Source organism: Tinamus guttatus, unplaced genomic scaffold (genome assembly GCF_059628265.1).
Source record: "Tinamus guttatus ecotype Peru unplaced genomic scaffold, ASM5962826v1 Tinamus_guttatus_pri_ptg000011l, whole genome shotgun sequence".
NCBI lineage: Eukaryota > Metazoa > Chordata > Aves > Tinamiformes > Tinamidae > Tinamus > Tinamus guttatus.
The window spans coordinates 753,020-778,530 of record NW_028288545.1 but is presented as its reverse complement, the minus strand read 5'-3'; the positions used below and the strand labels follow the sequence as shown (position 1 = coordinate 778,530).

At 34.9% G+C, this 25,511-nt stretch overlaps 1 protein-coding gene across 1 annotated transcript in view; it reads right to left on the bottom strand.

The window, feature by feature from the left end:
- The window catches only part of RYR2 (ryanodine receptor 2), a 362,813-nt gene that overhangs the window by 168,382 nt on the left and 168,920 nt on the right, over positions 1–25,511 (bottom strand). Inside the window, exons 7-13 of the mRNA XM_088522870.1 lie at positions 22,697–22,796; positions 20,471–20,567; positions 11,871–11,945; positions 9,758–9,914; positions 3,413–3,577; positions 2,095–2,216; positions 525–708 (exon numbers count right to left, since the gene is read on the bottom strand). Coding sequence (XP_088378996.1) covers positions 525–708; positions 2,095–2,216; positions 3,413–3,577; positions 9,758–9,914; positions 11,871–11,945; positions 20,471–20,567; positions 22,697–22,796 — 900 coding nt within the window. The remainder of the gene's footprint in view (positions 1–524; positions 709–2,094; positions 2,217–3,412; positions 3,578–9,757; positions 9,915–11,870; positions 11,946–20,470; positions 20,568–22,696; positions 22,797–25,511) is intronic.

The window sequence follows — 25,511 nt, the reverse complement described above, 5'->3', positions numbered from 1 at the left end:
TTTACAGTGCTGTCCCAGCAAAAAGTCATGACACAAGATGGTCAAAACTAAACTAAAACTAAACAAACAAACAAGCAAAACTATATGGCATTCCAGGTAAAAATATTCTCTCTGGAAGGCATCTAGATATCTGCCTAATTCTGGGCAAACATCAGTACCAAAGAAATTATTACACAAACCACTTAAAATTAAGTATCTTTATGTCTAAAGAGATGAAACTATGAAGGAAGAAATTATTGCACATTAAGGAGTGAGGGACATAATTCAGTCTTCCTGGCAATATTAGTATCCAACACTCTCTCTCTCTCAAAAAAAAAAAAAGCCTGAAATGTGTTTATTTCAATATATAGGAAGACTAAAAAATCTACTGATCTGAAGAGACTGTATACATACCAATTAATTGAAATCTGCAAGAAAAAGAAATGCACTCCAGTCACTCCAGATTAAATACCAGTATGGCAGACTGCAGGAGCAAACTTGTAGACAATAAGGTAGAAAATCCAGAGTAAAGATGAAAGAGCTACCTCCTCCTGAAAGAGATTCTGGCGATTCTTCAGTGCTCGCAGCCGGTTTTGCTTGTCCTCATGCTCCAAATGTTCATCCGGAGGGTGAAAGTAGCCTATCAAGTCCTGAAGGCTCAAGCTGACGGACTCGATGGGCAAATCAACCGTGGAAGACTTTGCTTTCTTGCTGAGAGCATCAAGGCCCCTAGAATAATTACCACATATGTTTATTTTAATCTCTTCATTGCTTTGAAGGGAAACTTTGTGTTGATTATAGAACTCCAAAAAAGAAAATAATAAAAAAAGAAAACATAGTACAAAATTAGTTTCTGTTCTGACAACTACACAATTTCTCAACAGCTTTTGTTGCCAACAGTTATTTATGCCTGCCTCATCCTCCACTTTTCCTTCCCAAAACAAAAACTAGGAGTATCAAACATCATCACTAAACCTGGGTCCATTCAGGGCTGTTTTTCCAAATGCAGAAAACACATGTGGATATTCTACCCCCAAATTTAGCAAGGTCAGAGGCCAAGCATAAGATAAACCTGCCTACAGCATCATGAGGCCAGGGGTGGCAGAAGCCAAATAAATGCACGATCCCCGCCAGCAAGCCCATGTGTGCTCCCCATCACGCACCCACTCTGCTCTTGGGCTACCTCAGTGGTGCCAGCTCTTCCTGCCTTGGCCGGCACCTTCACTCCAGTATCCTTTTGTTTCCCTCACACACGCAGAGCATGAGGGAATTCTCCTGGGAGTAATTTAGCACCACCAACTCTCAGAAATGGGGGCCAGGCTGCTCTCCTTCCCACTGCACTTGCCCCCAAACTCCTACTTCCCCTCCAGGCTGCACTTTCTGCACCAGTGGCCATTTGCATTTTTCTCCCTGTCTAGCTTTCCCTTCCAAAAGACACTTCCAAAGGTAAACCTAATATTTATTATGGCTACGTTATCTGACGTCGCCAGCAAGGACTTTTTTCCACTAGCTTCACAGCAAAGAAATAGGTCAGGCACTTATTAGAATAATTCCTACTCTTCCTTCTTGGAGAAAAATTCTGCAAATTACTAAACAGTAACTCAGATCCCATACAGTTTCCCAAATGAAGTTCAACTATCTTTCAGCATTTCCTTGATTTGTGATATCTTATCACTGAAGTGCCTTCCTCTTTATTTATTTATTTATTTATTTATTTATTATTCTTAGAAGTTTCTAAGTAAATGTTTCATTTACAGAAATATCTAGGACGACTTTTATGTTCAAAATTCCATCATTTCAGAACCTGGTTACAGGTTTTTCAATAAGACACGGTGGCCTCCAAACTAAATCATCTTTGAAAAATGAGTTCATACGAAAGTCCTACGTACTCTTGCTATTACATCTGATCATTCTTTTCCTAATGGCAGCTACCCAGATAAGAGCGGCCTTTCTTAAATTACTGAGGCCACTATGGTGGAGAATTAGCATAAAGTTTATTTCAGAAGTATCGATCTGATTTTCTAATGACTTAATTTTTCATTGCCACGTTAATGACCATTTTAAATAGAATAAAAGCCAGGGGAAAAAAAAAGTGGCAATCATTTAAAAACACACCTTATAAATCTGTTGAAAAGGAAGACTGTACTACGGATGACGCGTGCTGTGCGGGATTCTTCATGCTGAGATCTGGACAATGTTAAACCATCATCCATGTGACCTTCATGGTGCATTATTGCCTGAAATGCAAAAATAAAAGGGAGTCATAGAAAAATGAAATGTGATTCCAAAAGAAATATAAAATGTCATATAGAAAAGGAGGCTAAGAAATTATGAAGTCAGGCACTGAAAAACTTCTATAAATTATGTTGATATTAATATTATAAACTAAAAATAGATATTCCTTTATTTCCTTGCGTGAAAGGACACACTCATACTGCTACAGAAGGTGCAATGCTAGGATAATCTCACAGCTAGAGCTTCTGTAAACAATGTAGAGAAATCAACATGCAGTTCGGAATGTTGTAAGCAATATGCAAAAACATAAAGAAATTGAAGAGCTAAAGGGGTTTGTTTCTGTTTTGTTTCTTTCTTATCAACCTTAACAATACAGTGAAGAGAAGCTTTCTAGGTTAGTTTTACATAAACATGTGCAAAAGTGAGTGTGTGTGTATATAATTTATATATATCTGGCATGACCCTCCCAAAGGTTGCTGTACCTTTGAAATTCAGGGTCATACAGCAGTGACAGCAAATACTACACTGCATACAAATAGCAAATTACTTCTAAAATGATTCATTCATATTTCATCATTTTTAAAGAAGATTTTTTTTCCATGCTGAGAATTTGCATTTTCCTGCCAAATTGGACATTTTAAATGAAGATAAATACAAATATGAAGTCACTTTTGAAAGATCTCCTAAATCTTGAAAACATTATATTTGTCCTTGGTTATTGCTCCTTAAAATACGAAAGCCCTCAGAGATCAAAATGAGAATTTAGCATTTCAGCACAACACGGACAGCAAGAACTTGAATTTAATTTCTGCTAACTTCCAACTAAATCAAGAAAAATGATTTTTAGTATATTATACAGACTATAATTAGTATTCTTGAAGCTGTTACAGGTTACTCCTTTCAGCAGTTAATCAAAACAGCTCGTCTTCAAATATTTCCAAATCTAAGAATGTTTTGGCATGAATGGTTATAGACAAACAGGCATTTTTTTTGGCTTTCAGTTTACGAATTCAGCACATGATGTATCTTTAATTTTCAACATATGAGTAAAAAAAAAAAAAAAAAAACCCTTTATACTGAAATTACAACAAATATAAATTGTTTGATTCACAAATCAATTGCCCCTGCAGGTTTCTTCACTTTTGTTCACAAAAGCAGACGGTGATTGTATAAAGTGCATTTTCATTTACAGTCTCACCTTGCGCTGCACAGACCCCATCCTTACAGATTTTGCATCAGCAGATTGGTATGTGAGCCACAAGCCCGTGTCTACATGTTGTATGAAGCATATTGAGTCCCCATACTTTATTTCAGGTGCTCCCATTCCATCCACCTCTTTTCTTGTCCCTACGTCCAACTTTTCCTGAAGGGAGAAGACGCATAAAAGAACAATAACCAATATGATAACATTTGCATCTAATTTTTAATATGGACAATTGCGCAGCACAGGATGTGACAGGATGTGATCTCATCTATAAAAAAAATCTAGGTCATTACACTAGGAAAGCACATATATTCCTTTTTGTTACTTGGAAAAGAATAAGATCACAATGGACGATACATGCCATTAATGAAAAATAAATCTTTGTAAGGAAAAACAAAAAGCATCAAATATTTTCACTTCCTTAGCAGAAGCAGCCTGCAAACTCCAGAAGTCTTTTCCCCTTGATTTTTTCAACCTTGGAAAGGTAGGCACCTCCCTGCAATTCATTCCTGACCGTAATGGGTAGGTGGCCTTTAACCTGTGACTGCTCATTACTGCCCAACAAGAGGTTTTGTATTTCCTGAGAGAAGAAATCCAGATCTGTACATTTGCCACTGTTCTGTTGACACACTGTAAAGAAAAGACGGGCATAGCACTGCATCGATCCACCCAGAATCCTACACATATGGAAATCATTTCAGAAGAGGAAGTTTAATACCCAAAAAAATCTGCTTGGCCAAGCCACCTCACCTGTCTAAGATATATATGCGCATATGTGCATGCAAGTATTTGATATGATTTATTATATTTTGGGGGAGGGTAGGGCTTCTTCTAGGAAGTATTCTTCAGATGAACTGTAATTGAAGGTGTTCCCCAAAATAATGCTCTTATAAGAACCGACTCCTTCCTCACAGGCTGCTTAGTCACCTACCAAAGAAACAGCTTATGCAAATTGCAAGTCTATTTCAGGCTATACACTCAAAAACAGTTTAATATATGAACAAAGAATTTGTAAAGCCACACAAGATGGTCCTCTTAACCAAAAGCAGCATTAACCTGCTCTGCTTTTTCTGATGAGCATTAGGAGACAAGCCACTTCCTTACACAAAACACACACATAGGGATTTGAGGAGATGGCTTCACAGGAAAAGAGAACAAAAGACTATGTTTTTAAATGAACAAAAAATAACTAACATCTAATTTCTCAAGGATTTGAAAAGCCTTTCTCAAGTAAAGGGAGATTTCGTATAACCAGATTTTCTCCACCTACAGTTATGAATGCATTTTGAAGTACTTAAAAGTAAAAAATAAAGATAAGTTATTACTCAGGTGGAATTCTTCTTATTACTTTTCCTACAATTAAGTTCCCTGAGATAATACAGCCATCAATTCAGCTTATGAAACTTTTTTTTTGATAAATGTGTTAATTTCACTCTCTTGTAAACGTCTGAATTCCTTAACTGCTTAAATTCTTGCTAAAATCTTGTCCAGTGATATGTGGTAATAGCTGATTTATTTTTAAGTCTGGTGCTGATTACTGAGCTATTGTATGTTTCTATTTCATTGTTAATTCATTAGGTTGTTCATATAATTTCTCTTAATGTTACATTCACTTCTTTCAAAAGCTAGCACAAATAACTTGACTGTAATAATAGTTGGAAATTGAAAAGCTACTTATTATAGGAAATTGCACACAGATAATGATACAAGAAAAACAAATTAGGTTCTGTTAGCATATGAAGAAATGACAGGCTGATTTCAAATGCCAATCTTTTGAATTATCTTCACAAGCTATAGGCATTTATCTGCGTCTTCAGTGTTTCTACACTGTAATATTTTTTCCAGTCTATTTTCCTATGTGAATATTCAAATTCACAAATTTTCTCATTAAGAAAAGTCTTTCAATAACATATACAATTGGTAATTTAAAATATTATTCCAAACTTTCTCTAACATATACTATCATAAAGATTTAAAGGGGGTGATATGGCAACCTCCATCCCAATTAGGGCTAATGTTCAATTCACTTATGGAAATTGCAGTGCCAACAATTTCTGAAGCAAAATCTCTGTCCTGACCCACACAAATACCCTGGCAACTCTACATGTAAAGCTTAGAACTCAGAGTGAATTTAATCACATTCACTTGAACTCTTGTCAGATTTTTAAAATAATGGGTTTTTTTCCATATACGAAGTATTCTTAAACCAAGCTTCCTCCTCCACTCCTCTTTTTTGTATTTTTAATTTCCTGCATAGTAACAGCTGGGAAAGCATACAGTAAAAGACAGATTTAAGTAGAAGCAAAAGAATGGAAAGCTCAGTCATGGTGTGGGGGCCATGAGTGTAAAAGATTTCTTTTGGGAGCTTTAGGACATTGAGCTATTTATGGGAGCGAAAAGGAACCTGAGGTTGTTTATAAAATGGGATGCTGGATTCATGATGAGAAGCAGAAGGTTGAAACAATACATCTAATGGACTAGCTACTACAAAAAAGTTCATGAACTCAGTCAAAATCAGAATCTGCAAAAAAAAAATCATGTATTATAATTCAATACTGGTCGTTAGATATAGGCCTTACATGCCTACTTTTGCTACACTGTTTTCTATAGCATATTTACAAAGAATAATTACAGTTGTATTTTCAACTTAGTCACAATCTCAAAACAAGTGTTTTTTTCTACACAAATAAAGATCAAAAATCTCTATTCTCCATTCAAGAAACTGGAAAATAAGAAACTGTCATTCGCAACAGTCTTTAAAGCACTTCGGTGATGTAAAGCAACAAAAAAAATGCACTGCAATTAATGCACTGCTATCAAACAATTTTATTGTACAATATGCAGTATTATCTACATAAGGAAATCCTTGTTATAAAGCCAAACTTTTGTTCCAGGCATACAAGAATACAGACCCCTCCATGGTTTTATGTAAGCTAAATGGACAAAGTTGTTTCATATGATTTTATCTTAATGTTAAATGCAACTATTCTATTAAGCCTAGCCTTACAAGTGTTATTTCATTATGTTTCAACACGCAAAAGGGATTAAAATGATGAAGTCTTTTTCTTTCAATTCTATCTCTTGTCATCTGACCCAACCTCTACTTTCTGTGGCACACTCAGCATTCACATTCCAGCAGATCTCACAGACTGGAAAAAGCTACGGCTGCTTTTTTTTTTTTTCAGATGACGCTACCATATTTTTAGTGAAATTTTATTAAGAACCAAATGGAGATACAAAGATACAGGCAAAGGAATTTTATTTCATTTCTTTCATTATTTAAAAAGGACTTTATAAAGAATATACTTTATAGAGAATAAAATCAAGACCAATTAATAAAACCAATTTTAAACCAAGAACATTACTTTCTTTCAATGGAAAATTATATTAAAGTAATGCTTTTTATCAAAAAAGATAATCAATATTAAACAAGCCGAAAACAAAAAATAATACAGGACTGAATCACTATAAATATCAAATTTATATATGAACCACATGGTTCATATTATAGATATCTGCAGACATATTGAGCTGAATGAAGAGAGACTATGAGTTAGAAAAGAAAAAAAGAAAAAAACTCTCCTGAATTCAAAATGCTTCAAAGACTAATATAATCCTGACACAATTCTAGTTACGAGGATAACACATAGTAACCAAAGCCAAACTTGCAGAAATAATAGTGCTAACTCTTCAGAATATCAGTGTTTTCTGAACACTGCCTTGTGATTTTTTAAGCTTTCATATTTATTTATTGAATTGAGAAATTTAAAGAATTTTACCATGTAAGAGCAGATACCTATAACTCATTTATGTAAAAATAAATATAGAAATAAAATAACTATGAAATATAATTCATTCATGTAAAAAAATTATATATATATATACATTTATATTTCTATATATGTATGTATATAGAGATATATATAGATACACCCAAACACATGCACTCTTATTACTCCAAGCACCCAAGAAAACTATTTGGTCATAAATGCTATGTGATGAAAAATGGAAGCATTTTAGTTTTCTTGCACTTAAATTTTAAATGCAACGCTGGCAAGCTACTGCATTCAAAATGAGTAAAGCCTTTGCAAATATTGAGGTTAAAAACTACAATACTACAAAACTACAAACTTAAATTTGCTTCTAAATCTTCAAGTTACACAGGGGATATATTTTCAATATTTTCTTGGCAAACATGAAAAATGTTTCTTTTTCTAACTGAAAGTTGATATTCTAATCTATTCATATGCCCCAAGGAACTGACACTTGAAGCATCAAATCAATCTACTAGCAGTGCAAATAAGGGTATTATTTCACCATATCTGTTTTTTCCTAATTGAAATTAGCACAAGAAGTGGGATCTCTCTGCACTTCTAAGGTAGTGAAAGCAAAAATTATGACTGTGAGGGAAAGGGATTATAATTGCTGTTACCTAAGGAAATATCTGGCTGCTGGTCCTGACATACTCCCACTGCAAATGCTCAGGTGCTAAAAGAGCAGACCGGGGACTCCCTCTTCTCCAGGCATAATCCCTTTGGACTAACTACCACACAACTAAGAGGTTACATAGTTCTTCCATACATGGTTGGAAGAAGAGACACCTCTGAAGTTGCTTGTTTCACCTACAGAAATCTTTCTAGTAGGGCTATTACTTTTGCTGTATGTATTCAATGCTCTTAGACAGGGGAGGCACCTAAAATTCTTAACGACTCTATCCAAATAAATCTGCTGATCTACTGTCTTTTTGTCAGGGAAAACTGACACTCTTTTAAGAAGTTCTGAACAGCAAAATGGATCATCCTCTGTAATGAAAGGCAAATGAGACACTCCATGGTCTCTCCATAATTTCTTCCAAATGAATCTTCAGTTAAAATGAGGTTTGATATTCAGAAAACTTACATCAAATATGATCTTCCAAATTGCCATTTTCCTTGGAAATCCATATTTAAATGTCAGTAAGATTATTTTCTCATCATCTGAAAAATGCTGATAAACTTATATCTCTTTAAATACTGTGATGTTACTTTAAGAATTAACTACTATTTGAATCAATATTTGATTACGTGTTACTTCCAGAAGTGATTGCCCTTCTACATGCTGATCTGCTCCATAATCTTTCATCTCTGCTGTTCACAGAATATAGTGGGGTTGGAAACAGCTAAATCAAAAGATATAGGTTGAAAAAAGGAAGAAATTTTAAACAAAACATTGTTCCATCTCCAGAACACCACACACATGCTCATTTGTCTATGCTTCTTAGAAAATAGCGACTGCCTGTCTTTTCTGTATTGACAACAGATTACTGACACTGTCCGTATCATAAACAACTCTTGTCTTCATATATTTTTGGACTAAATGATAATAGAGGACAGTATATTTTTCTACTGTCTCTGGGGCAATCTCAGCTGAAGACTCCAATCCTGAGAATCGGTGTATGAATTCTCTTTACCTTTTCACTTCAAACCAGAAGTAAACCACTCAGATACATATCAACAGCAACAGCAACTTCCCAACTCATTTTATTGCATTGTCCTGAAATATTTGAGTATCTTCATAACTTTTCCAATCATTAAAAAAAGACTCTGAGTCTTCTATTATCATCTTAATTTTTCAGAGTGCACAAGTCTATGTAACTCCTTTCAGAAGTATAACTATGCTTCTAAGTAATAACTATTACTTATCACACCATGCATACAATGGAAATAATTAAAAACACATAAAGTAATAGCTAAAGAAAGGTTATTGAAATATTTATCAGTTTATTAATATATATTTTAAAAGATAAATATAAAAATACTTTTACTGGAAAATTCTCAGCAATATAATGCTGCCATTGAAAAGAGTAAAAATCAAGGTTATTAATGAGTTTATCATTGTATTATTCTAAACCCACTATATAAAGTATATTTTTTAATTTGAAGTGCTTATTGAAAGACTCAAAGGAAAATGCCTAATGTATAATTCAAACTATGGTAAATGTAAATTAGAACATAGTAAAGATCTAATTAAAAAAAAATCTGATTCTGTAATATTATTAATGCTTTCTATCTCAGCCAACACAGATAAAGCAGTAAAGTACTAGTTAATTAGAAAAATACATAAGAAACTAGGAGACTGTGCAAAAATGGGAAAACAGCAAAAAACAATCAGTCAGACAACACTATTCAATGCAAATATGATAAAACAAGTTCTGTGTATATGAATTATACTGAATAATTTATTTAAAAAAATAAATGAATAAAAACAGCAAAAAGGTTGAAAGACTCCAAAAACTAGATCTTTCTTGTTAAAGATAACATAAGAATTATTAGTTATATTACTACTGCTCTGATTCCATACCTTGGAAGACCGAAAACAGAATGCTGTAGATTTTACATCTGCTTGCTCTTTGTCGGTAAGAAGAAGACTTCTGTCATCCAGGAGGCTCAGATATTTCCCCGTCGTTATGTGTCTTAGTCTGAACGGCTGTCCCCATCTAATGTGGCTGCCACTCCACCTAAGAGAGGTCATAGAAAAAGCCTTTAACAAATCTGCAATTTAATTATTAGCAAATATATTGAAAAGAACAGTATTTTGCCAACTAATTGGAATAGTTTCCATGTATGGCTAAATTCTAACTTAACAGTCTAGATGGATGATTCAAAAAATTAATTTTAAAAACAATTAGGCAGTTCCTCATTTTAGGGGAGGAACTGAAGGAAGAGAAGCAAAAATTCCCCATATAATCTTCCTAAGAGCTCCTCTAACCAAAATATAGAAACTGCAAGCTTTTAACTTCTTCCCTCAAACTGAGCTCTGGAAAAGTCATTACTTCTGACCCTGCTGATTAACTTCTGAAGACAAATCTGCATAATGATGACATTTCATATCCATGGCTTGGACAGAAACTGTCCTAAACTTTCCTTAGATTGGAAAACTGCCCTGGCTGAGAATTTTCACTGATTCTTCACAAAGCTTTCTTCAGTAAAACATCTTTTTAAGTTTGCATTTCCAAAATAAATACACATACTCGACCCTTATGCTTTTGTTTCCAAAATGTCAAGCATAATGGCAGTTATGTTGTGGCTTGAAATAGTCCATATTATCAATAAATGTTCAAATAATATCAATGGAATACAAATAAATCCCTTTCAAATGAACCTGGTAATAAACTCATACCCATATTAGAACTTTTTATTAGTGCATCTTTCCATTTGCATTTAAAATAATTCCAGGCAAAAAGCTTCTAAAACAAAGTCCTTATGCCCTTATGTTTTGTATATATGCATAGATAATTATTAAAATGACAGAAATGAACAAAGGTTTACAAATGCAGGTTTATATCATTTTCATTTTCCCAGTCAAATACATGTAGCAGATTGAAGAACTAGCCTGTTTAATGCAAACATTCATTTGTTTAAGCATTTCTTCTTCAGTGTTAGCCATATTATATGCAAAGTATGCAAAAACAATTTGAAGGATCTTTTTAAAATGCAAGAGCAATGCTCATCTTCTCTTTTGTAGCAGGATTTGTTACACTTCACTACCTAAACTTCTAAAGCTTCTTAGTTACTGAATGCTTTTTATTCCCCTTAACTATTTTCTTTTGTAAATGAAATATTCTCTTCTGTGATAAGGGGGTAACAGGGAGGAAGGAAATATGAAAGTTTTATATCTTAGCAATACATTTATTTTTTCCATTTCCATAAAGTGAAGTCAGTACACTTCACAATGGCCCATCTAAATCATAAGTGTTCTAGCAAAAATTCTTCTGTTATTCAACTAAGACTTCATGCCACGAATCCCAGGTATTTTATTGCTGCATCTACCAAAACACATCAATCCTGCACCTTTCATAATACAGTAGATGCAAGGCTTTGCTTTCCCCTGGTCTCATTCAATTTTTAGTGTATTCGGCCCCAGTAGGCTGCTTCACTTGGACACTAAGAAATAGAAAACACTAAAAGTAGTTGAGCAATAACTGAGAAATACTCTTAGCACAATCCTGCAGGACAGTAAAAATGCCAAAACATACACTCACTCCGGAAAGATTCTTAAGCTGAAAGCATCTTGTAAAGTCATTTTTAATGCCTTAAAATTCTTTTCTACAATTTTTGTGTAGGATCCACATCACCTACTCAACAGCATCAGCTATGCCATGGCAGGCCATTCCAATAGGCGATTGTTTTTTAAAAAATATGTTTAAAATGTGCATAAAAAAAGGTAAACATTCAATTCACTGGTGGCTCTAACCGCTACAGGAAAAAAAGTAAATAATAATAAAAAAAAACACACACATAAACTAGAATACTAAGGCAAATTCTCTATGGGAAGAGAGTTGTTTTCTTGAAAGTAGCGTGAAGTGCTTTTTCAGAAGGTTTAGTATTATCAAATCCTGTTTTATAGGAACACTGCTGTCGAACCACAAGTCCCCAGTTAAACTGACGCCTCCGCTGAAAGCGATTTTACTTACGCAACTCTTAGAGTCTCTAGTCGCCAAAGGGAACGGGCGTGAATGGACACAGCACCACCTTCATAGTGGACAGTTCTGAAAATCAAGCAAAGGCACACACTAAAGGTTCAGCTCTGTCCCAAGGAAGTATTCCTCATATTTATTTAATTGCATCTCTTACCTAGAGAGAGACAAAACAGTTATTGTAACTGTTATATTCCTAAAGACATCATATTGAATATCTGTTCTTTTCAATTAAACCTTCCCATTTTCAAATTTCATTTTAATTGTCTTTTGCATCTTTTGTTACAAAGTAATATTTTTCACTTAGTATCTTTCTCGTACTGCTTTTAAGAACAGAGATTCAAGAAGGGAAAGAAACACTGACCATTACAGTATTTCTAGGTTCTAACAGTAAATAAATATTAAATGAGCATACAGATCTGTGACCATGGCATCCCACTCACAAGAAAGGTAGTGTTTTCTCAGAGTTCATTTTATTAAGAATAACTCAACCATTTTGCTACAATGAATTAAGAACATTCACCTATTTGTCATTGTATTTTATTACCTTATCATAGCACCAAAGGTTTCACAAAACACACTGATAAACATCTCAGATGTTTCAGGCATCTCAGGTGTTAACACTTTCCCACTTCCAAACTTTCATATGCAATTACCCCTTCTTGTTTCTTGTATACATCCAAGATGTACATATACATCTTATAAACCTGAATGCTTTTAAAAAACAACCAAGTCTCAAAAACTGTTTTTCCTTTTTTTTCCCACATTGAAATAAGTGGCTCAAACCCAAAAGAAAAAATGAATTAACCTGTACATCTCCATATTGATAGAAATATAAAAAATATGCCAAATATGTGCAAAAATATGATAAATACAAATATGTGCTATAAAGGTGCTAAAATCCATTTTGTAAGACACTAAATATATTAATCCTATGTAAAAATAGAGGCAAAAAAGAAAATGGTAAAGGTTTAGCAACAACAACAACAACAAAATAACAAAAATACTCCTTCACGTTGTAAATGAAAGAAGACTTAAGTTATATTGGGAAAAAAAATCAAAATACAAAATAATCCCTCCTCACTACATTTATAGAATCTGTTATGCTGAATATTAAAGACCCATGCATAAAGAGAACCGCTAAGATGTGCTTCGTCTACCAAAAAGCAGTTATAGACCTGTATGTAGTTCTCCTCTTGTAATAGTTGATTTTAAACTTTGTATTTTTTCCACTTATTATCTGAATAGTTTACTGCAACACTTATTGCACTAGCAGCTGCTGACAAGCATTAGTAACTCTCTTGTATTTTCTCTCCTAGATCAAAATTCAAGTTAAATCTTATTTTTTGCTTGAAATAACCTTCATTAGCACAGTGGCATGCAAATAATAAATGATCTTATATTCAGCTACTGCTCTATTCACACACTCCCTCTTTTATTCAGACATTTGTTTAAGCTCTTGTTTTGCAACTAACAGATTAGGTTGCTGTTGCAACACCTAAACAATAACAGATTCAATATCACACATTTCTTATAGTCAAAACATTCTGATTACATCCTGTCTTATTTCAATATGAAGCTAGCTGACACAAATGCACTTGGATTTCTTCTATTCATTCAATACAATATTTAACGGTTATATTAAACAATTCTCGAGGCACTGAAAATATGTAACAAATCAGGTGGAAGCAAAGACTAAAATTAATTAGAATGTTTCATTTTTAAATCGATACATTGTCATCTTTCAGGAATAAAATTCTTTTTTCCATTGGAAACTTAGAAGCTGTCACTTGTTTCTCAGCCTGAGCACTCTTCTGAAGCTAGCTTTGCATGATATGTAGCAGTTGAATCAGTGTGATTTTAATGCTTAAAAACATTACCAGTGAACATCAAAGAATGGTTTCTCACTGGCCACTTTGCTTTCTTTTATGCAACTGTACATTCCTTATTTCATCTCTCTGTTCCTTGAAGATGGAGTTACTGGTCTTTCATAATGTAAGAGAAAATTTTGGGAAAGAAATAGAAAGGAAAAAAAAAGAGAGAGAGAGAAGAGAGAGAGAAAAGATCCTAGGATTGTTTCTTTCATTTCCCTATAAATGGACGTGACAGCAGCAGAGAGTAAATGCAAAAAAAAATGGTGACAGCGCTTTAGGGTGTAGCAAAGCCTCAGGAAAAGCAGTGACAGGGAAACTAGCTAGGAAGCAAAAGCAGAAGTCCAGAGGTTGGGGCCAAAGACAGAGCAGCAAGATTTTGGAAGGAGAGGATGGAAGATCCATACTACAAAAACCAGACTGGCACTAGCACATGGCAAAAGCTTGGGCACCTTTAGCTAGACTTTCTCTTCTCTATGAACAATATGGTAAAGAAAAAAAAGCTTCAAACTGAAGTTATTTCATCTCTTCTGCACTGAAGGGCAACTTACCGTACTCTTACCATAAGAGAGCAGCATGTATACTAGCCATCACTCTGGAAAAGCTGAGTAAATTCATATGCTGTCATATAACTTTTCATTTTGTAGAAGAAATCACAAGTTCATTTGAACTCCTTCCATTGAAATGCAAGTAGTAAACTATTCTGAAATTGCTTAGACAATCATCCTTTGTTTTTGCTTTGTAGGAAAACATTATTCCATAGGCTATGGCTCATTTCTCCTTATACAGTATTGACAACAGTTCAGTGACCAAAAACAACCATGGTTCATAACACTTTAATCCTTCCCTGAAACAAACACTAAATCGTTAGAAGACTCTGATATTACTAGGGCAAATAAAACATATTTTAATGACATGTGAATAACCTACAATTCTTTTAGCCTATCAAGGAGTTACTATAGAATCACATTGATAAGATGAAGAAAATGTCAAATTACATAGACTACTGCATACTGAAACTCTGGAAGAATCGTTATTGAATGTACATTCTTATTACGGAACAGTTGAGTAAAAAGTGGGCTATCATATCAATGAAATTCATGGACTAATAGAGGGTATTAAATGAGGCAACCGATAGCATTTTGTTGCTGTCAATGTTTTTTTTCCACTCAAGAAGTGTTCCACAGCAAAGGAACAACGGAATAAATTTGGAATCTGGGAAGGAATCAGGGCGTCATAAATATGAATGTCTTATCTAAACTTCTGACTTTTTATATATAGATAAATACACACTTAATTTATCATTTTGTTTAGGAGGGGGATAAACAAAACAGCATAAAAATATAGTGCCTGGATTTGGATAAACAAATCCAAAAAAAATACCTCAAAGTTCAAGTTACAGCTCTTATTTCAAAAACTGGATTGGGATCACCAGAAGGAAACCCATTTTTTAAGCCAGAGTTATTCTGTCTACACAGATCAAAACTAGATAAAATGCCTCCAGAGAAACTAGAAGCAGCAAAAACCACAGTTAATCTTCCTGTTACTTTCAAATCACATGCCTTGCCATGAAGCATTATATAAGAAGAAAGGGTGATTACACTACACATCATACTACAAGCTAGCAAAGATTTGACTCTGAATTGATTCTTACTGCAAACATGTCCTGTATTTTCTAGGAAATCCTGTACAAAACTCAAAGAGTAACCTCAGTGATCTACTTCAAATCTATTTTAAATTAAGATATTCAAAATGCACTGTAAATACTAATGCTATAGTGCAATTTATTTACTTGCTCTGTAATAATCTGCTGTGTAGAGTTTTTGTGTTCTCCTAAAATAAATTGTTCCATTCATTTCAATGACCAGCAAAGCTGTTCTGTTTTTAATTTGAAAGCCAGTTATATTAGAAACGAGCAAAGAACCTCACGGATATTACAAATTTATTTATAAAAGAATATTACTGAACCCCTTTCAGCTTCAGCTTCCTCTTTTCTATTTCTTCCCTGCAGGTGAAAATTTTCACATTTTTGCATGTCACATATTTCCTGGATATAATAGAGCCCACTCTCAGTAAGGCCACATCTAGAACACATGTTACCATTCTAGACAGAATGGCCTGATCTGCAGGATCAGTAAGGTTTCTGCTATTAGCTTTTTAGCAGCTTTTAAGGAAAAAAGTAAATGAAAAACTGTTCTATAGCAATATAAAGTGCTGTAGTAATAAATCGGTAACATTTTACAGTAAAATAAAAATTATATATTCTGCATTCTACAACAAAATGAAAACCGTACAATGATTTCTAATTCATTGTACAGTAAAAAAATGAGCAAATGTTGACTGACTCTATACTATCTGGAAAACACCAGCTGACTTTTTAAATGGCATGACTTTTTAAATCTTCATTGCATAGCCTGAATTCTGTGTGAGCATTATCTCGCACAGCTTTTAATTAAAGTGAGAGACAATAAGTAGCAATTACACAGCAGCACTTCGGTGCATACCTGCTCTAAATACCAACTGCCAAAATCAATACAAAAACTTTACTCATTCCCTTGATGTTACAAATTCACAAACGAAGACTAAAAGCTAAACTCTGCAAAGGATAAGAAATTAAAGTGTCACAATGTCAAAAGGAAAAGATGCCAAATTGAAAGAACATAGCATTTCGAACTGCCCTTAGTGCAAACAGTGAATTAAATATTATGGCAGGTAATTACATACAGTTCTCAAGAAAAAGTCTTCAGAGCAGCTAAGAATTTTATTGTGTTCAAAATGAGGAAAGTGTTAGGGAAGGAAACACAATCCTTTCAATTCAAGAAAAAAATGTACAAAGTAAGAAAGTCCATTGTCCATGTACACAAGCAAGCACGTATCTAATTAGAAGGTGCAGTATGCCATATTTACATCAATGAAATCACACAAATGTAACATTATCTCTGTTCTTTTCTGTTTGTAGAGTCAGAGTGAATGACAACTACCAGGCTCAGGCACAGCCTGTCTGTGATTTTAAAAAACACCATCCTTAACTTTTTTTCTCCAGTAGAAGATAATACATAATAAACATTTACATGATAAACAACATATTAGCACATAAATCTCTCTGCTTGCACTGCTTCCAGCTGATTTTTTTTAATTACAGACTAATTGAAGTCTAGCATGTTCGGAGCAAATCTTAAACATGGCCTCCAAGTAGAAATGCGCATGAGGGGATTATAGCCCACCAGCCTAGTGACCGCTCTGTGGTACACATGCCAATATAGCTCACAGAATTGGTATTTAAAGTCTCTGATTCCAGCTGGGTCTTCTGAAAAAAAAAAAAAAAAAGAGTCCAGACAATAAAATCTTATTTTAATAGTTTTTGAGTCGCTGCTGCAAGGATCTGTTTACATCAGCCCTCTCCGCCTCCACTCCACAAATCCTTGATGTTGTCTTGAAGTATTTACACCTCAGTGATACTGGCTGTGACCCCTTAAAAATGTTCTGGGGGGCCATCATGAGCCAAACACGATGACACAAAAGGGAGTTTATCAGAGATCAGAGAGGACTTGAATTTCCTCAGCGATACATCTAGGCGATGTGCAGTCTGAGGGGAGCTGCCTCAGGTCCAGCCGTGCTGCAGATTGACCACCTTGGTGGGAGAGAACCAAATCCCCCTCCTCGACAGCCTCTCACCTTCCACAAGTACCTGCTTGCGCCTGTGGCAAACCGTGGTCCTCAATCTGGCCATATTCCCAGTGCATCTCACTACCACCAAAATCCAAGTCCCTCTTCCAAAAATGCAGCGATTGCGCCCTCCCTTTTAGCAATCGGGGTAGCGCAGTTCCTTAGGGAGCACGTTGGGCAACACAGGCATTGGCAACGAACCGAGGAGATGCAGAGCGTGTTCGGAACAAATCACAGGGCACAGAAGAGAAAGGGATCAGCTCTTTATAGGATTATTTCTGCCACTGCCCTGGGCCTCTTCCAGGAGAGATTGAGACAACCTTTCCTCAGAGGAAGCTGTCATACGTGTTCAGCATCTGCATTGCCGGCGTATTGCAGCTCCCACTGTGCTAAATGCTGTGCTACGATAGTACAAAAAGGCGCTCTGCACTAAAAAGATTTTAAGTCTAAGCAGGTATCATGTTATACACAACGTGTGTTTTGTTTAGGACTCCTGCTAATCTTTGGAACGCTGTTACACTCAAATTTATGTAACTGTATCAATGCCCTCAAAATGTGGAAAGAGGTTGTTTTTAAAAGATGCCTAGGAGGATTCTTCCCATCAAAATAACGTACTCATTCCCAGCAGTAGATAACGGGTGACAGTACAGGATAAAGCTGTTATTTTAGGACTGTCTGATCTTTTACTTATTTGAGAAGGCACAAGAGAAGGTACTGGCAGAAAAGCAGCTGAGATACAGACATTAGTGAGTCATAGTAGATGGGGAACTTCTCTGAGCTCTTCTACACTGTCATTCTGCAGAGCAGAGCTGCTCTTCAGACAGCTCCTGACACAAAACAACCCAGGCACTGCCACAGTCACCCACCATCAGGCTATTTCAAAAGCCACTAAAAAGAAGATGGAATTATTATAATCCAAGTATATCAAACCTTTAGCATGTCTTATATGCCGAAGTGAGGGAACTTAAAAATGAAAGACTAAAAAACTGGGCTTAAAATTTTCCACCTGTCAAAACTACCCATATTTTTTAAAATATAATTCCACCAGCTAAACACCACCCATCAAAATATTGTATGCACACATCTCAAAACCCAAAAGCTAGAAATCCTCATTTTAGACACTGGATTGGACAGAGATTCAGACTAATGAATAGAAATAGTTTCTAAGAAATTAATAAATTTTAAGAAATAAATAATTTAGCAGAAAATGTGGAAATAATGGAATGATTATATCTAACACCATAAAAATAATCTCAAATTATATGTTAGAGGCATAAGTAAAAATTGCACAAATTTGTCAGAAAATCAAAAGAAGAAATCAAAAGAAGAACAGCAAAGGAGAATATGAACCAAAAGACCAAGCTTATGCTTGCTGCATACTGCAGCAAATAAAGCTCCTGCTCTACAAGAAAATGTCAAAAGATCATAGCCAGAGATATAGATACTATTTGTTAATGATATGCTACTTCTTGTGTACTAGTGTTGTTAGATGGGTAGGGAAAGATGTAGACATTGCATTAAAAGAAAGAATTGTCTACTTTGTTTAAAGCACTGGTCTACAGTTTGAGAAATGAGTCCTGTTCTTTACTTCTGTTTGTGATATGATGCAAAGATGAATCGTGTGAATACCCACACAAACCAAGTTACTTCTTTTTTCTTACTGGGCAACTTAACAGTCCTGCATGGCGTTTTCTATATACTGTCACGCTATGCTCTAAATTCATTAATGAAGTGCTTGATCATCCTACAATTTCGCAATTATATTGCATTTAATGGGAATGTCACAAGATTTAAATTGAAATATGAGAAAACACTGGTATAATTCTATTTATCATCTTATTCCCTGTGCCACTTTCAGGGATGAGGATAGTAACAGCAGCAATAAATTCCAAGATCTAATTAGTCTATTATGTAGTGACCAAAATGTAAATTGATCACATTTTAAGTTTTTCACAGTTTGACATAACTTCTCTATTTAAAAATTCTTTTCTAGATCAGAAATAAGAAAGAGTCAGGAAATAATAGTAGCTGTACAAAAAAAAAAAAGAAAAAAAAAAAACTTCAGGTGAAACAGCTCTAGTTTCTTCCCCTAGTATTTACACACAAAAATTCACTATCTACGTATTTTAGGAGTGCACTCTTTTAAAAGGCATAGAATGAAAACATATTTCTGTTAGCATACTGAGAAAATTCCACATGGAAACCAAAATAGCACATTCTCTCTTGTGGAAATTTGGAAGTGTCAAAATAAATAAAGTATTCCAAAATCAACATTATCATGTAACTATTTTCAAATTGGAGTACATCTGACTCTTCCATCATACTGCTGATCCATCTTACTGCTTCAGGGCTTAGGATATATTTTATTTGAGCAAGTGAACAGGACTTCGATTTTATTTTATATTTGATTCACCCATGTAATGGCTCCACTGAGACATGCTGCTTTCAGTGCCAGGCTTATCACCATTTTGCATTTATTAGTTAACTGAGAGAGAAAAGACACATTGAGAGCTGTCAGCACTTTTCTGCTTCCATTCGTGGAGTCCTTCAACCATGAAAATAATTATAAATTTAGTGCTGTACTCCCAGGTGAGGTACACCTGAGATTAATAATCCAGATTAGCCACTTTAAGTGTGCCATCACAACCCAGCTGTTAGCATAATGAGGTCCCTTCCAACTTTAAGTATTCTATGATTCTATAATAGAAGAAAAGATCGGAGAAGCTTATTCTTCTAGATTTGATTTAACGATAAGAAAAACAAGGTTCAATTCCATTTTGTTCAGTGTTCTCCAACAAATTAGTGCATTTTTTCTCATGTTGGTGTACCAAGTCCACTTCCAATAAGCACTATTGCTTTTACAGCTGTAATTGAAAGCAGACTTAAACAACATCAAGAGGAAAGCACAGAAGACTCATGTCCAAAGCCAATTTCAGCAACATTCGCTGTTATGAGAGATAGAGTTCGTTATGATAAATTTCAAAAATTTTTGCTGCTAATGACATTCAACAGTGACTCCGTGAAATTCATTATTACTTTATTCTAAGCCACAAAACCCACCTTCTTTGCTCTTCTCCATGTTCACCAGAAGGGACTGTCAAGCATTCATCCATGTGGCCATGCAATAACCTCAGAACATCTCCTCCTATCAGATAGCCTTGAAAAAAAGGAAGAAAATCAAGTGTGCTTATCTGAAAATAGCACCATACAAAACTACAGTTCAAGATGCAATAAAACACATCAGTTTTATTTAATTGTTTGCTGTTGGTGCTTTGTATTCCTGTAAGCAGAGAGCTACTGTATTGAGTGTGAGCCCAGAGAAAAGCAGGGAGATGACTCATTCCCCTGGAAGCCATCTGCCCATGTCAACAGAGACAAGCTTCATGTCAACGTCTAGGAAAGGGGAGAAAGTGAAAATGTCTTAGAAAAGATGTTGCTGAGGAGAGCAGGAACCACATCTTCAGCCCCTCTGCAGAGGATACCCGGGATGGACATTTCACTGGAATGAGGTGGGACTGTAGAGTTCGTGCAGCTCGGAGAGACTGATCCAGCTGAAAACAGAAGGCAGGTACTTGTCTCCCAAGTTACAATGGATAAAGTGGGAAACGCTTTTTATTTCTCTTTAATCTCACCCACACAGTTTTGTTTTTTATTTTAGAAGTTAAGGGTTCCAGTTAATGTACAAATAAAATCCATGTCCACAAACAAAAGGACAGAACACATCTGTAGCTTCACAATATTTGGGACAAGGACATGCAAATGCAAGTAAAAATATTTCTACAACTCTCATCAGTGAAAATATGAACTTCAATTTCACATCAGCCTCTTTGAAACAGAGATGTGATATTACAAAGAAATTGAATATATTTTCCTACCTATATTGCTTTATAATCTAGTAACTTAACAGTACTAACACCTGGTAGATTTTCCGCGCAATTGAATGATATTTTTTAATCTGACGAGCTGAATGAATTTTTAACGTTGCAAAAAGGTAGTTTCTAAAGTCCTTCCTTCTTCCTAGAATCACTTAATATTAAATTACTAATTTGAGCAGGTTTCGTTACATCAAAATCATGTTCTTAAAGTATTGTTAGAACAGTAGTCTGAAGCAAAACTTTAGCTGAAGAGAGAGAAAGCCATTGCTTAAGATCCAGCATTCAGAAATGTGTTCATATACATATTTCATAAGTTTTATTTTGATGCTACCATATATTCACGAAAAACTTTTTAAAAACCTTTGAAATCATATCAGATAATATTTATCCTAATTTCAGAACTGAATTTTTCACCTTTAAATTACTGATTTTGATTCGGAGGGGCATTTTAATTAACATATTAATTTGCATATGGAGCCAATATAGATCTGAAGTGCAGGATTACTTGACATAGCCCTCAAATTCCATTTTGACTAAAACAGTAAATCAACTTCTACCTAAAAATATTTTGCAAAAATGCATACAAAAAGGAACTATTTTGTATTAACAAGCTACTTTCAATATCCCAGCTCATTTTATGGATTATTTATCTATTATTTTTACTTCGAAGTCATTAAGCTTAACTGACATGTTTTTCTTTCCACAGAAGTAGAATAGTAAAAGTCTGAGAACTCTTATTACTATACTTCTAAAGGAAATTTTTGATTAAGAGCAGGCATCCTGGTGTTAGGTGATCCTATACATTGGTACTTTGCATATGAAGGCCTCAACCATTCTGCAAATATTAACAAATTTAAATTTAGCCTTATATTCCTATTCCTCCATTCAGATATAATTTATCTTCAGTTTGGTTACTAAATTTCATGACATCCAAGAAGTTATGTGCTGATGCAAAAAGGTGTTCAATCTCACATTCATTTTCCAAATATTGAGGGTTGATTAAAGAACCAGATTTTTCTTCAACCTAACAGCATTTTTTACTCAGTGAGTCACAGGAACACATGACCATGCCTGCACACTTCAAAACAATCAGAGATAATAATTTAAAGCGGGAGCATAAGCTACAGTAAGTAAATGTTATTAACGTACCTTTAGTAAAATATATTAACATACTTTTAGTAAAATGAAATTTGAATTGGCTTTCCAGTCTATAATTCAGGGAATTGGCTTTCAATGTAATTTTTCTACTCAATTTTTAGAACTTTTTTTTATTTAGTCAATTAACATTCAAATAAGAGAAATCAATTCCCATATTTCAGTCGCATTTGGCAGAAGACTGGCAGAAGAGTTGAATTTTTCAGGTATTTCCTTTAAAATCAATATTTCAATAATTAAGTTGAGCCAATCTTACCTTGGGCAACTTCACTTCCTGAACTGATTGGGGCTACACTCCAAAGGGTTTGCTGGAAAGCTGCATCAACATGTAAGCTCCCATTGCCATAAGAGAGATGCTAAAACCAGAGAGAAAGAGGTTTTTATCTGGGGTTATTAAAAATTTAATTAGCATATGCAGAAATAATACCAAACTTGCTCTTGGTTCTTTCATGAATAAATTGTTCCCACTCTGCATACGGATACGGAAAGTCAGCCCTGGGTACTCCTCAAGGGGCATGGGATAAGGCTAGAAAGATATGGAACATTTGCCTTGAAGAAACATATATACATGGCAGAAGAGCTAGCTGTTTAGGGTCTTAGAATGTAATTTTTCCCTGAAGATTTGATTATTAAATGCTGCAGAGGTCTTACATTCCTTTTATATGCAATGAGACTTTGTACTAAGTTTGTATAGTGGGATGTAACATTCATCTAGGTATTTCAGGTGTATTTCACCATTTAAATATTTCTTCTGGGTAACTGCCTTCCTAAAACTGCCAGAAGATTAAGGATATCCTTAAATCGAGTAACTCACTCTGTAAGGCATATAAGGAAGCATGCAAAAATGTATTCTTGCACCAAGATTGCATGATCCAAGGAAACCTGAAAATAGCCTTCCCTGAAAAGCTCATTTCCTGCCTGAGAATTCAACGGGTGCCCTCCTTTAATTCTGTTACTGTACACCTTCTGCCAACATTCCTATTCTGCCTGGTGAGTGCCGAGGAGAATTTTTCTCTCAAGAAATTTTCACCTTTTATTTTCCCATTAGCGCAATTCTATAAACTAGTCACTGAACATAGACCAGGCTGAGGGATTACAATCTCTAGGACACCTCAAATCCCAGTTCTGCCTTCTTGGCCTCACTTACATAGATCATTTTTTCCTAATCATGCTCATTACATAGATTTCCAGTTAGGGAAAATTAGCAACTTGAACGGCACAACCAAGAAGAACCTTCTTGCTGTTCTTATGAAAAGCACTCAATTTGGGGTGGGTAAAGGAAAAAAAGGATATTAATCCCGTCATTTATGTAATTTAAGGTTGCCATGATCTGTTCTTCAGCAGTTCTTATATCTTATATTTGTGTGCTTTTTACATGTTAATGAGCTTATCTTCACAAGACATGGTGATATCAACCATTGCTCATATTGTTCCATTTTATACGTAGAAGGCTGAAGAAAAACATGTTGCTGACTTCTCTTCACAGAACATCTAATATTTTGATCACTTATTTTGACTCAAGTTGCAGCTCGATTACAACATAGATGCATTCAGGCAAGTCAGCAGATAACTATGTCTTTAAAAAGTTTGGTTTAAATGACTTAGTATCACACATGACCAGCGTAGAACAGAAACATAGAGGATATCTTTGCAATTATCTCCTGTCCTTCACTTCCCAAATCTTTCATCTTTCAATTTACAAATTAAGGCAAGAGTCCTGACAAGCACATATAAACTATGCAGTCCTAAATTCATCTTTTGAACACCATCCACAGCAGACATTAAAATCACTCTGCAGAGGAAGTAGCATATCAGTGTATAATTACAGTTTCTATCACACCACATGTGTAGATATGTGTAGGGTTGCCAATTTTAATCCTCAGATTTTATATCTTTTCAGTGCTCAATTTTGGAGCTTTCATGTTGTTTTAAAGCAATCTGCTGTAACATTTTGGTGCTTATTTGGTTTTGTACTTTGAGCAGAATAAAATCACCATAATCATAAATCATCACAAAATCATAAACCCAAATGTTCATATGATATGGACATGAACATTGGTTTTGAGCAGCCTCTGCAACTGCTACACAGGTCTTTGCTATGTCCATAACAGAGTACCTGGCAGAAGTAGCAGGCTGCTATTTTCTGCATGGGCCTCCCGTGAAGTGCAGTCTGTTTTTGGCTTTGCAGTAACATTTGCAAAGCAGAAAGAGGTTGGGTTTGGGAGTCCTGCATTCTATTTTAGCCCCAGCATTGATCTCCTGTCACACTGAAAGGCAGGTTCCTCAGCCTCCTCTCTGAGGCATGAAAAATACTAAACTACTTAAACCAAAAAAGTACTCCCTTAAGTACATGCTAGATGGGCCTCCTCTACTAATAATATACATATAAATATATAAATGTATGTATTCATATACATATAGTATATAATAATATACTAAGAATATAAGGATAAGCTTAATCTGCCATAGCTTAATCTGCCATAGTAAATCACATTTACGAATAAAGTATGGTATATTATGAACACAGCCACACAGTACAGTGTAGAAGCAGCTTCTCAAGGATAAACTCCAGGACTGCAATTTCCCCCAGCATTGCAGTTTCCCAGCTGAACTTAACTTCATTTAATAAGCTCTATACTGGTGTGCAGAACACTAAAAAAAAATCCTAACTTTTTTCCTTGGTCTTCACTGAAGAATACAGTGTATTCAAGCTCATTGAAGGGCTTGGGAATCAGAAGGTAATTTCCATAAGAAGCCTTCCACAGTGCTTGCAGTAGCATAGTTACATTTACAATAACTAGATGATGTATTTTAAATTCAGTACACAGCAAGTCTGCACTGATGGCACACACTGATACTGCAGAGAGAAGATGCAGGCTGCTTTTTAGGAAGAGGCAACAAAACTTCAATTCATAAATTCTTTTCCCCAGAGGAATGCACCAAAAGATATACTGAACAGCACCTAGTGTTTCTGCTACGAGAAGTGTGTATGTGTGCAAAGAAAAAAATTGTACAGAAAACAAAACATCTGCTTCAGGCTTCCTCATGGCTAAGCTATGTCAATATTGATA